This window comes from Archocentrus centrarchus, chromosome 2, assembly GCF_007364275.1.
Source record: "Archocentrus centrarchus isolate MPI-CPG fArcCen1 chromosome 2, fArcCen1, whole genome shotgun sequence".
Taxonomy (NCBI): domain Eukaryota; kingdom Metazoa; phylum Chordata; class Actinopteri; order Cichliformes; family Cichlidae; genus Archocentrus; species Archocentrus centrarchus.
The window spans coordinates 7,452,352-7,466,339 of record NC_044347.1 but is presented as its reverse complement, the minus strand read 5'-3'; the positions used below and the strand labels follow the sequence as shown (position 1 = coordinate 7,466,339).

General features: G+C 42.8%; 1 protein-coding gene across 1 annotated transcript in view; it reads right to left on the bottom strand.

Moving 5' to 3' along the window:
* The window catches only part of LOC115798502 (uncharacterized), a 248,798-nt gene that overhangs the window by 50,476 nt on the left and 184,334 nt on the right, over positions 1–13,988 (bottom strand). Inside the window, exon 18 of the mRNA XM_030755366.1 lies at positions 2,071–2,244. Within this exon, the coding sequence (XP_030611226.1) occupies positions 2,071–2,244 (174 nt within the window). The remainder of the gene's footprint in view (positions 1–2,070; positions 2,245–13,988) is intronic.

Sequence of the window (13,988 nt, the reverse complement as noted above, 5' to 3'; positions counted from 1 at the left end):
ACACAGTCATCTCTGTTTCCTTTCCTGCTGATTCTTCTGTAACTCAATGATATATAAACCTCTCCTCTCCACTCGACCTCCCAGTAACAGCAACCAGTCAGACCATCTCTACACAGCAGCTGAGGACAATGATCAAATCTGTCTGGATGATCAGGATATGACTGATCCACAATCACATATGTCACCTTGCTGTTGTTGTCAGAAAGTTTGAGGTTTGTGTTCACTGTGTTTGTGTCGATTGTGAGTTGACAGGAATCTGATGGAGAGAACAAACACAATCCAGCTGCAGTTATTGATCCATCATCTGTTCATTGATTGACACTTTGATGATGACTCCTGATATCAGAGATGTGAATGAGTGATGTGACAGTTTGAAGATGGTTGAATGTGTGCTGCTTTGTTTTCATCAATCACATTAAAAACACACTTACACTTCCTCAGACCTGGTCTCAACCATCGGACTCCAGCAGGCTCCACCCTGAAAGGAGGAGGGGGGTCAGAGCAGCACAGTCTCTTTCAGCATGCACACATGGACATTACATCGCTCTCAGACACACACTGTTAGACACTGATTTTCAGATTGTGTCCTCTTTGTGTTTGTTCTAAGGAAGCATCTGTCACTTCACTTTTTATTAGTTTCTGTTTTTGGATTCTCCTGCTCTGTTTCACTCACTCTGATTCTCATACTCGTCTGCTTCACTTTGATTTTTCTCACTGACTTTGATGCTCAATATTTCAGATTCTCCTAACAGGAACATGAGCCACTGGAAATCAATAGAAAGGCTCATTTATTGATTTATGAAACTTAATCCCATTGATGGTCAGAGGGTAAAAATGTGAGACTGTTCCTCTGCAGAGATCACTTTGAACTGGTTGCTCCATTGTTGTTGATGGAGATTTTCTCCTTTGAGACCCCCATACAGATATCTACTGTTTATGTTCAAGCAGACTTTCTGATAGAAGCAAAGTAAAAAGGTTCCTCTATGTGTGACTGTTCAGATAACACTCGTATCCAGCATGAAGTCATCAGACAGGGCCAGAGTGAAGTACAGCTTCCTCCTCTATCAGACACTGTCTGTGGCTGCAACAGGCCTCTCCATACCTGAGAGTTTCCAGTCTCAGCTGCTCCAGCAGCTTCACTCCTGCCTCTCCTGGATGGTTGTAGCTCAGGTCCAGCTCTCTCAGATGGGAGGGGTTGGAGCTCAAAGCTGAGACCAGAGACTTACAACCTTCTTCTGTGATCAGGCAGCCTGACAGCCTGCAGACATGACAGATACTCTTAGAGAACAGCAGAGCAGCTGCATGCAGACAACAAACTGCAGCAACAAATCAGTTTAAAATGAAATGACTGAAACAGGAGTTCAAAATAACCAAGTCAGTCTAAATGTTAAAGTCTACAAGTGATCAAATCAGTGAAGTCAAAATGATGATCAAATCTACATAAAGTAGGACTGAGGCTGATGGGAGTGTCATTAGTTTTGCTGCTTTTTGGGTTGAATGAAAGTTTTGGTCAAACTAGAAGTCTGAGCAGATGATGGCACTAAATTAAAAGTCTGCTGATTGTTTAAGTTCTTATATTTCATTGTGAGGACAACATGAACATCTGAAACTAATTTGATCACAACCCATCAAATCTTTGCTGAACCAAAGTGGCAGCTAAACATTATCCTCCACTGAACTGTGCTGCTGGTGAGGCTGACATCATTTAAAGGTGCACATGAGGAAAGACTTCATTAAGACTCAGACACAGAGAGAGGAAGAAGAACAAACTGCAGAAAACAGGATTTCACCATCATGAGCATCATCCAACACTTTTTTTTTGTATGTTTTTGCTTTTTGATCAGGTCAGTTTAGAAAAACTCTGAAAGCATTTCAGTCCAGATTCAAGGCTCAGGAGCTGATTTAAAGAAATTTTAAAATGAAGAAACTCAAAAAAAGAAAATACTTTGAGCAGAATAAAAAGTGCCAGTTTGGATAATTTGACAAATCCCAGCAGACACAGTCCTGCATCAGTTAGACACTAATGAAACCAGATTTTAGTCATCTGTTGAACATTTGAAGAATGCTGACCTGAGTGTTTCCAGTTTACAATGTGGATTCTCCAGTCCAGAAGATAAAGCTTTCACTCCTGAGTCCTTCAGGTCATTGTTACTCAGGTCCAGCTGTCTCAGACTAGAGGACTGGGAGCTGAGAACTGAGGACAGAGTTTCACAGCTTCTCTCTGAGAGGTCACAGAGACTCAGTCTGAAAAGACAATAATAAGACTAGTCATCTTAAGTTTTAATTTAATTTGGGTGCTACTAGTAGGTGGCTCAGTCCTAAATTGATCTTTGATATCAGTGATGGTATTGGTATCAGAGCAATATTAGAGTGCTGGAATTGATACTACATTCCATACTCCATTGCTCTTTTTTCATCCAAAATTTAGCATCTACACAAACACCATTCCTCGCACACTTTGCTCCTCCCCCTCATCTCCTGCTCTTCTGTGATTTGTTGCTGTGCCATCACATGACTCAGCAGCAATGAGCATACACATGTAGGCTGCAGTAAGTGAAAAGAATGAGGGGTTGTTAGGGACATTATTACTGAAACGCTCTCACGCACACTTGAAAACCAAGTTTTGGTTAAACAGTTGTTTGGTGTCAAAAGGAAGGTGTTTCAGGTGAACAGGAAGGTGACTGAGGGGAAAAAAGGGCACTTCAAAATAGGGCTGCAATGATTAGTCGACATTGTCGGCAATAACTGAAAATAAAAATAGTTGATGACGAAATTAATTGTCATTAAATTCCCTTTCACAGCTTGTGTCCTACATACATGTCCTACATGGAATAATGTTTGTGTTCTCATGTATTATTTTATATTATTACCATAATATATAATGAGGTTCAGTTAGCTTTACAGAAAGATTGCTGGTAGAAACATCCTCCAAAGAACTGCTTTTACTTTGTACATTTCAGAGCCTGTACTTTTTCACTTTTACTTAAGTAAAGAAGTTGAACCAGTATTTCGACTTTTACCAAAGTATTTTTGAGCACAAGTACTTGTACTTCTACTTAAGCACAGAATGTCAGTACTTTTTCCACCTCTGCTGCCAGCCACTACAAACGGCTGAACCCTGTCTCCCTAAATTGGTGTGTGTGAGAATTAGCACATGTCCACTCTTAGTAACAAAATCTCTCATTGACCATGTCATCCCTGTGACTTTAAAGAAACTAAAGGAGGAATGCTTTAATGCATGAAACAAGATTTCCCAAGAAAAAAAATAGAGAGTTCAAAGAGCAGAGCCCTCCATGCAACTTCTGTGCTCTTTAACGGTGATTAATTGTATATTAGACACCCTCATTCCAAAAGCATCAGATTCCGGTGTTCAGAAGATGTATTATTGCAGAAAATTGAATCTACAAGCATATCATCCTAAATGACATTTTGGGTTGATGCAGTAAAATAAATAAAACATCTGTATTTTTATCTGAAAATGTATTTATCAAAAAAAAAAAAAAAAAAAGGCTGTGCTCATTTTGTCCTGGACACAGTGCCTAAGACTTTGGAGTGCATGCAGTAACTCTCCTTTATCATCTGGAAATGTGAATAATTTTTTCCTGTTTGATCAAAACAAGCAGCTAGAAGCCTTTAAACAATCACATTTGCTGGGCCTGTTCCGAACATTTGATCCACGAGGGTTAAAGTAGCAATTCTTGCTGAACACTAATGTCTGAATCTGTAGAGCCCAAAAATTAAAAAAGCTTTAAATGTCTTCAAACAGGATCATAGCGGATCAACGTGTTATTAAAAGCATCAGTGTTGAGACATAAAGTGCATTTTGTTCTCTCTTTTGCTTGTTCATCACTGCCAGTGGTGACTCTGTATCTGCTGCTGATTTAGTGGAACATCCAGTCTGATGTTATAAAGATCAAATCTCTAAATTCTCTGCAATTTTACATTGAGAACAATATTCTTCATCTATTTGAGCCTCATAATGCAGTAAGGACAGGACTGGTTCAACATTCTACAGAGAAAAAAAAAAAACGCCGAACCATTTCAGTTTGAACTGTCAAAAATATAGACATTCAGAGCAAAGTCAAAGTTATGGGCACCAACAAAATATAGACAATGAAAGACACAAACTTTAGTGTGTTGAAGCAGAAGAACAGAGGTAGGAGCGGATTTCTCACGACGGCACAATGTTTGTGGACCACTATCTTACAGGATCACTAAAAATCTCAGTGTGCATCAGACCATTGGTGTGGTCTATTGAGAAATGGAGTGTTGTGTGCCTCTGTTGAGCAAAAGTTATACATATATGATTTATATCTGATGTATCATTTTGACTTCCAAACAAAAGGGTTTTTATGAAGGTAAACACAAGAAGAACAAGAAGAAGAATTTTAAGTTGTGCTGTTTCAAGTGGATCTTTCTGTTCTCACTTTAGAGTGTTTCTTTTGGCATCAGTAAGAGGATATAACCTATGGTGATCAAAGCTGAAGTAGATCCTTTCAGGAGAAAAAATAAAGTTCTTATGATAATTTAGATTTTTAAAAAAGAAGTTTAAGTTTATTTAACCAAAACAAAGTGAGGATTAACTGTCAGGACTTTTCCCTTTCATGCATAGTGTTCACTACAGTGGACAGCTATTCAAAAGCTGTTCTCATGTATATGCATATCCTTTGCTGTTATAGCTGCATATTGTACTTTGGCAATCACGCTGTTGCAGTAGTGGGTAGAAAAAAAGGAAGTGGGCTGGGGAGAGACTACAACATTACACAAATAATATGTTTGGGGAAACCATCAGATCTAAAAAAATATAAGCATTTTATTATGTTTGGATTTTAAAAACAGCTAACCATTTGGATGTAGTGTTATAAATACTGCATCATTGATAAAACAAGTAAAGAAGCTTATTTATACACATTTATTATTTAAATTAATTTCAGAATCTGCTTGTATCTGATGCAAATCACGACAATACCTGGATAATTTACTCATCCATAGACCATAGTGGTTACCAAAAACAAACAAGCAAAGAAATGATGCTGAATTCATCATCCTTTCACTCATATGATGCTGTTGGCTTCAGTAAGAAGAACAGCATATTTCTAGGGATATAAACTATAGTGATGAAAGTAATACAGCTCCTTTCAGGAGAAACAAAAAATAAACAGATGACTGTACAAATTTAGTAAAAAGGTAGATTATTGATCCAGAGCAAAGCTAGGCTTAACCGTCAGGATGTGGATTTAAATCAAACATAAGAGTGTTGGCTGGAAATTGGGACGATACAGAAAATTGTGCTATCAAACACGGCTCATTCAACGTACAAAGTGATGAAAGTGTGTGATAGCTGTATACATCTTTCATGATTAAACGGTTTCTAGCAATCCTTGGTGTTTAGGAAGTTGACAGAGCTCATGCTGTTAGTTAACTCTGAGTATCTGTGGGGCTTACAGTAAGCACAAGCATAAAATATTGAATTGTGACATTTGAAGCTTTGGTTTCTTTTATGAATATAGACAGTTTACAGCTCACATGGGAAAGTAGCATACTATGTTTTTAGATTAGGGTGTGCACAAGATAGGTAATGCTATTCTTAATATACAATATTTTACTTTATGTTCTGACTTTATTGAGTTGAACTTATAATGTGTTTAGATCTTAAGATAATAACAGGGGTAATGTTTTAACAGAGCCGACAGGCTTTATTATGGGTTGAATAAAACTTGACTTCAAAAAAACACTTTAAAAGAGATTTACAAGTAAGGACATGTCAGGATATAAACTAAATGTAGCAAGTATTTGGTAAACAGATCTCACATCAAATCACAGACCACATGATCTGACCTGAGTGTCTCCAGTTTATAGCGAGGACTCCCCAAACCAGCAAACAGCAGCTTCAATTCTGAATCCTGCAGGTTGTTGTTACTCAGGTCTAGCTCTGTTAGCTCACAGTCGTCTTGTTGAAGAGAGGAGGACAGAGCTTCCCAGCTTCTCTCTGACAAGTTACAGCTTCTCAGCCTAAAGAAAAAAAAACATATATATCACCATTCAGCAAAAAAATTTTGAGGTATAATTTTTGGTTCATATCGCCCAGCCTTATCAACAATGGTCAAAGTGACTGGCAATAGCTCACCAATCAAGGTAAATGCATTACCTTGATATTATCCTTATTCTGAGTCATAATAAATTAAATCTGCTTTGCTACAGTTTCATGTTCAATCTTCCACAACCAACACTTGCAACAGAGATGTGTTTGAGCATTCAAAGACACATGCTGTGAATTTATGAGTGTGTGTGTGTGTGTGTGTGAAGTGACAGTGATCAATCAGCATTCACAAATATATAAAATATAATAAAATATGAGGATGATATTTCTGACTCTTGGATTGATTTTTTTAAATTGAAACTTAATGTAACTCCATCTCATTTCTGTAACTTGTTTCCTCCACTGTTATCACTGTTCAGCTGATATCCAGCCAACATATGTTGAATAATTGAGGGGCTAAATCAGAAAGTGGTGTTTGTCAACAACCTTCTTCATGCTGGAAGGGAGAAACAAACTCATGGTGTGCCTGTTTGTGTTCCAATCGTTTTTTGTTGTTGTTGTTTGTTTGTTTTGTTTTTAAGATAGCAACGTCACAATGGCAGGCTCTTCTGCGATTGGTCATCAGCAATTCCACAGGTGCAACTGGGCAACTGGAATATGAAGCAAACTTCCCAACCCCGATAGAGTGCTGTGAAAAAGTATTTGCCCTCTTACTGATTTGTTAGTTTTTCAAAAATTTGTCACACTTACATTTTTCAGATCAAAGACATTTTTCTATTAGACAATAACTATTTACTCAAGTTATTAAATGATGATTTATTCGATTAAGGGAAAATAATAAATATAATAAATGATCTTTAAAAACTATATGTTATGGGGCACCAGGGTGGCTCAGCAGATAAGCAGATGACCATGCATGCCACGTGGCGGAGCAGATGACTCAGGTTAGCATCTCAGCCTGTCACCATTCATTGCATCTTCCCCATCTCTCTCCTCCCTTCACTACTGACTGTCAAAGCAGTAAAAAGATGTAAAAAAAAATTTTTATTTCATGTATATATCAATATACATGGTTATATTTTGCTGATCTGAAAATATGCATGTGAGACAAATATGAAAAAAAAAAATAAATTAAAATAAAATAAAAATCAGTACGTTTTCACACCACTGTATGGATCAGAAAATAAGTGATTTCCTGTGGTAAGTCATTAAAACTTTATGATAACTTACAGAACTTTCTTTGAGGCTTTGACCACTGGCAGCAGCCTCAGCAGAGCCTCCTCTGAAGCAGAGTATTTCTTCAGGTCAAACACATCCAGATCTTCTTCTGATGACAGTAAGATGAAGACCAGAGCTGACCACTGAGCAGGAGACAGTTTATCTGTGGAGAGATTTCCTGATCTCAGGGACTGTTGGATCTCCTCCACTAGAGAACGATCATTCAGTTCATTCAGACAGTGGAACAGGTTGATGCTTTTCTCTGCAGACAGATTCTCATTGAGCTTCTTCTTGATGTACTGGACTGTTTCCTGATTGGTCTGTGAGCTACTTCCTGTCTGTGTCAGAAGACCTCGTAGGAGAGTCTGATTGGTCTGCAGTGAAAGACCCAGGAGGAAACGGAGGAACAAGTCCAGGTGTCCATGTGGACACTGTAAGGCCTTGTTCACAGCACTCTGGTAGAGGTGTTGCTCTGTCTGGGAGCTTGTTTGTTGTTCTTCCAGCAGATTGACTCCAGAGTTGATGAAGGGCAGATGGACATGAAGAGCAGCCAGAAACTCCTGAACACTCAGATGGATGAAGCAGAACACCTTGTCCTGGTACAGCCCTCTCTCCTCTTTAAAGATCTGTGTGAACACTCCTGAGTACACTGAGGCTGCTCTGATATCGATGCCACACTCTGTCAGGTCTGATTCATAGAAGATCAGGTTTCCTTTCCGCAGCTGATCAAAAGCCAGTTTTCCCAGAGACTCAATCATCTTCCTGCTCTCTGGACTCCAGTGTGGATCTGTCTCAGCTCCTCCATCATACTTGACCTTCTTCACTTTGGCCTGAACCACCAGGAAGTGGATGTACATCTCAGTCAGGGTCTTGGGCAGCTGTCTTCTCTTTCTGGTTTTTAGCACATCCTCCAGAACTGTAGCAGTGATCCAGCAGAAGACTGGGATGTGGCACATGATGTGAAGACTTCGTGATGTCTTGATGTGGGAGATGATCCTGGTGCCCTGCTCCTCATCTCTGAATCTCTTCCTGAAGTACTCCTCCTTTTGTGGGTCAGAAAAACCTCTGACATCTGTCACCATGTCAATACACCAAGGAGGGATCTGATTGGCTGCTGCAGGTCGTGTGGTTATCCAGAGGCGAGCAGAAGGAAGCAGGTTCCCCCTGATGAGGTTTGTCAGCAGCACATCCACTGAGGTGGACTTTCTAGGGTCAGTTAAGATTGTAGTTCTGTGGAAGTCCAGAGGAAGTCGACACTCATCCAAACCATCAAAGATGAACACAACCTGGAAGTCTTCAAAGCTGCAGATTCCTGCTTCTTTGGTTTCAGTAAAGAAGTGATGAACAAGTTCCACCAAGCTGAACTTTTTCTCTTTCAGCACATTCAGCTCTCTGAAAGTGAATGGAAACATGAACTGGATGTCCTGGTTGGCTTTGTCTTCAGCCCAGTCCAGAGTGAACTTCTGTGTTAAGACTGTTTTCCCAATGCCAGCCACTCCCTTTGTCAGCACTGTTCTGATTGGTTCATCTCTTCCATGTGAGCCTTTAAAGATGTCTTCTTGTCTGATTGTTGTTTCTGGTCTGTCTGGTTTCCTGGATGCTGTTTCAATCTGTCTGACCTCATGTTCATCATTGACCTCTGCAGTCCCTCCCTCTGTGATGTAGAGCTCCGTGTAGATCTGATTCAGAAGGGTTGGGTTTCCTGCTTTAGCGATGCCTTCAAACACACACTGGAACTTCTTCAGGGAGGATTTAAGTTGGTGACAGAGTGGAGCAATGTATTCTGAAAATGCAATAATAAGCGATTAAATTATCCATCCATCCATTCTCTTCCACTTATCCAGAGCCGGGTCGTGGGGGCAGGAGCCTAAGCAGAGAAGCCCAGGCTTCCCTCTCCCCAGCCACCTCCTCCAGCCCATTCGGAGGGACCCCAAGGTGTTCCCAGGCCAGCTGAGAGATAATCTCCCCAGCGTGTCCTGGGTCTACCACAGGGCCTCCTCAAGGTGGGACATGCCCGGAACACCTCACCCAAGAGGTGGCCAGGAGGCATCCTAATCAGATGCCCGAGCCACCTCAACTGGCTCCTTTCGATGTAGAGGAGCAGCAGCTCTACTCTGAGCCCCTCCTGGATGGGTGCATTCCTCACCTTATCTCTAACGGAAAGGCCAGCCACCCTTCAAATGAAACTCATTTCTGCCGCTTGTATTTGTGATCTTATTCTTTCGGTCACTACCCAAAGCTCGTGACCATAGGTGAGGGTAGATCGACAGGTAAATGGACAGCTTAATTTTTACACTCAGCTCCCTCTTCACCCTCACAGACCGGTGCAGTGTCCGCATCACTGCAGAAGCAGCCCCGATCCGTCTGTCGATCTCCCGCTCCCTTCTCCCGTCACTCGTGAACAAGACCCCGAGATACTTGAACTCCTCCACTTGGGGCAGGAACTCATCCCTGAGCCAGAGAGGACATTCCACCCTTTTCCTGTTGAGGACCATGGCCTCAGAGTTAGAGGTGTTGATTCTCATGCCAGCCGCGTCACACTCGGCTGCCAACCATTCCACTGCGAGCTGGAGACCACCAGCTGATGAAGCCAACAGGACCACATCATCTGCAAAAGGCAGGGATGAGAATCTGAAGCCACCAAGGAAGAAGCCTCCCACCAACTGGCTATGCTTAGAAATTCTGTCCATAAAAATTATGAACAGAAACGGCGAGAAAGGCAGCCCTGCTGGAGTCCAACATCCACAGGAAATGAATCAAACTTATTACCGGCTATGCGGACCAAGCTCTCACTGTGGTTGCACAGAGACTGAATGGCCCACAACAATGGGCCAGACACCCCATACTCCGGCAGGACCTCCCACAGGATACCCAGAGACAACAAGTCCTTCTTCAAGTACACAAAGCATATGTAGACTGGTTGGACAAACTCCCACGCACACTCGAATATCCTTGAGAGGATAAAGAGTTGGTCCAGCGTTCCGCGACCAGGACAAAAACCGCATTGTTCCTCCTGGATCCAAGGTTCGAGTAATGGGCGAACCCTCCTTTCCAGCACCCTGCCATAGATTTTACCTGGGAGTTTGAGGAGTGCGATTCCCTTGGAAGTTGGAGCACACCCTCCGGTCTCCCTTTTTAAAGATGGGGACCATCATCATGGTCTGCCAATCCAAAGGCACTGCTCCAAATCTCCATGCAATGTTGCAGTAGAGCTGTCAACCAAGACAGCTCTACAACATCCAGAGCCGTTGGGAATTCAGGCCGAATCTCATACACCCTAGGGGCCCTGCCACCAACGAATTATTTAACCACCTCATTGACCTCACCACCGGAGATGGTCAAGTCATCCAGCTCTTCCCCAGATTCCACTTCCACTACAGAAGGCGTGTCAGTGGGATTCAGGAGGACCTTGAAGTATTCCTTACACAGTCCAACAATAGCCTCAGTTGAAGTCAGCAGCACCCCACCCGCACTATAGACCGTGTGAGTGGAGCACTGCTTTCCCCTCCTGCTTTCCCCTCCTGAGTCGCCTGATGGTTTGCCAGAAATGCTTTGATGCTAATCAAAAGGCATCGAAGTCGAACTCCTCCCACAACCGAGTTTTTGCTTTGACCACTCCCCGAGCTGCGTTCTGCTTGGTCTGCCGATATCTGTCAGCTGCCTCCAGAGTCCCACAGGCTAACCAAGCCCGATAGGACTCCTCCTTCAGCTTGATGACTCCCTTCACCTCCGGTGACCACCATCTGGTTCAGGGGTTACCACCACGACAGACACCAACCACCTTGCAGCCACAGCTCTGAGCAGCAGCCTCAACAATGGAGGTGCGGAACATGGTCCATTCGGACTCAATGTCCTCAGCCTCCCTCGGAATGCTGTCGAAGTTCTGCTGGAGGTGGGAGTTGAAGATCTCACGGACTGAGGCTTCTCCCAGTCATTCCCAGCACACCCTCACAATACGTTTAGGTGTGCCAGGTCTGTCCAGCATCTTCATCTGCCACCTGATCCAACTCACCACCAGGCAGTGATCAGTTGACAGCTCAGCTCTCAGCTCCTGTTTTCACCCAAGTGTCCAGAACATACGGCCGTAGACCTGATGATACGATTACAAAATAGATCATTGACCTGTGACCTAGGGTGTCCTGGTGCCATGTGCACTTATGGACATCCTTATGTTCAAACATGGTGTTCGTTATGGACAAACTGTTTTTTGCACAGAGGTCCAATAACTTACACCATTTGGCTCCATATTGGGCAGGCCATTCCTCCCTGTCACGCCCCTCCAGGTCTCACTGTCATTGCCCATGTGAGCGTTGAAGTCTCCTAGCACGGCGATGGAGTCACTGGATGGAGCACCTTTGAGCACCCCACCCAAGCGCCTCCAGAAATTTTGGGCACTCTGAACTGTCATTCGGGCGCACAAGTGCAAACAACAGTCAGGACCCATTCCCCAGCCCGAAGGCGCAGGGGAACGACCCTCTCATCCATAGATGAAGACTCCGAGGTACAGGCAGCAAGCCGGGGGAATACAAGAATACCCACCCCAGCTCGCCGCCTCTCACCGAGGGCAACTCCAGACTGGAATATAGTCCAGCCCCCCTCCAGGAGACTGGTTCCAGAGCCCAGGCCATGCGTTGTAGCTCAGGCGCCTTCCCCACCAGAGAGGTGACATTCCATGTCCCAATAGCTAGTCTCAATAGCTGAAGATCAGTCCACCATGGCCTCCGCCCTCTGCCACCGCCAGACACACATGGCATCTGACCCCTACGGCTTAAATTGATTATTATATATTAAGTAGGCCAACATGTTGGTCCATCTCTTGAGACATTAGCAAATATTTTATTTTTGCAGCAGCTTAAATCTTCAGATAAATCCTCTTACGGCTCTGCAGACGGTTAGCCAGCTCCTCCTGCTTCATTCTCCTCAGGAAGTGTAGTGTGATCTTCACAAAAGCCTCTCTGCTTCTCTTCTGCTCTTTATCCTCACCCTCCAAGGCCGTGTCACCCTCCCCATGACTATCTAAGCAATCTGGGTAATCTGGATTTAGAACCTTCTGGATCTTCTTCAGCTCGTTCTTCACAAAAGTGATGATGTTGTCCTCCAGCAGCTGGAACAGAATACTATATGAACGACCCAATCAGACTGAATCATAGAGCCAATCATCAGATCACAATGAGAATCTCCTGGTCTACAGCAAAGATGTTTCTAAAGTAAATGCAGTCAAACTTCACTCATATTAGGCCACTGAGATTAAAACTGATGCCTAGTTGCTGGTTGGTTCTAGTTTCCATGATATGCTTCAAGGTCTGTTTTAAAACCAAAAGTTCTTGTTAGCTCTGTGACAGGCTGGCGATCTGTCCAGGGTGTACCCTGCCTCTCACCCTGTTTCAGCTGGGATAGGCTCCAGCCGCAATGACCCTGAACAGGGTAAGCAGAAGAGAACGGAAGAATGTAACTATTCCATTGAAACCAGAAACCACTAAAACTTTCAATGATATTATTATTAATGACAGTATTATATTTATGATATTATCCCTATTTGTGACCACTAATCAGATCTTAGATTTGAAATTCCTAATAGTAGAAAACTTGAAATGCTGCAACATAAAATTACTCAGCAACTATGTCCCCTTGAGGTCTACAGTGCCCCTACATGGGCCCCAAGGGAGAAACCCATAGTGTGGGCTGACTGTGGTCTGCTCACACTGAGCAGAGAGTGGCTCACAGTGGGGTCCATTCTAAGTCATCAGTGTATCCATTCTATGGCAACACCTCTGGTGGGCTGTCTTATCTTCTACACGGCAGTCACATTTCCCTGTATTTTGTTTCCTTATTATAAATAAGGTGCCAGCAAATATTCCCATGCAGGCCAAAAGTGGGTAGGTGTGGGTGAACTGTGGGGTAGTGCCCAGAATACTTTTGCCCTTTAGGGCCCCCGTAGGTGTTTTTTATGGGTTGCCCATAGAAAACCATCATGGGGACTATAAAGGGTAAATGTTTTGTAGCCCCCACATGGGCTAGCCTGCATGGGTCCCATGTGTGTTTTCTTTGAGCAAACCCACTATGGGGTTCACACAGAATTTCCTTTGGGGGGCCTAAAAGGGCAAAACTGCTACTGACCCCAAATGGTTTTTTTTGTGGGCAAGAACACATGTATATATATTTAAGGATATTAAACTATTGTACAAGCAGGAGTTAAAGTGGTCTGGAACCTTCAATTAATGAGCAATTAAATCTCACATATTACACATGAATATGACTGAGGTGCTCCAGCTGACAGCATAGAGATACTTGCTCAGTAATAAGAAGATAATGACATCCACACAAAATGTTCTGATCACTTCCTCTGCATTTCCTCTGTTGCTGCTCTACATGGTTAAATAAAAATGGTTGTGGAGCATCTATAGACAGAGATCAAAATCCATAAGAAAAAGCACATTTTCTCTGTGAAGCAGACATCTTTGGTAACAATGTTGAGCAGTGCAATCCACTGGTGTACAAAGTGCAGCATGGAGATGACTGAAAGAACAGATGTAACAGTAGTTGTTGTACATGTACAAACCATAAATATGGAGTCCAGCTGTGTTTGATGCTGCTGGGCAGACTGACCACTGGGAACCTCTGAGCTCTCCTGATCCACTCTGTGAAGGAATCATGAAGAATTAGCTCTCATCCACACAGGGACCAACACAAGCTCAAAGTCCATGAAGTGATGTTTGGATGAAGAGTGAAG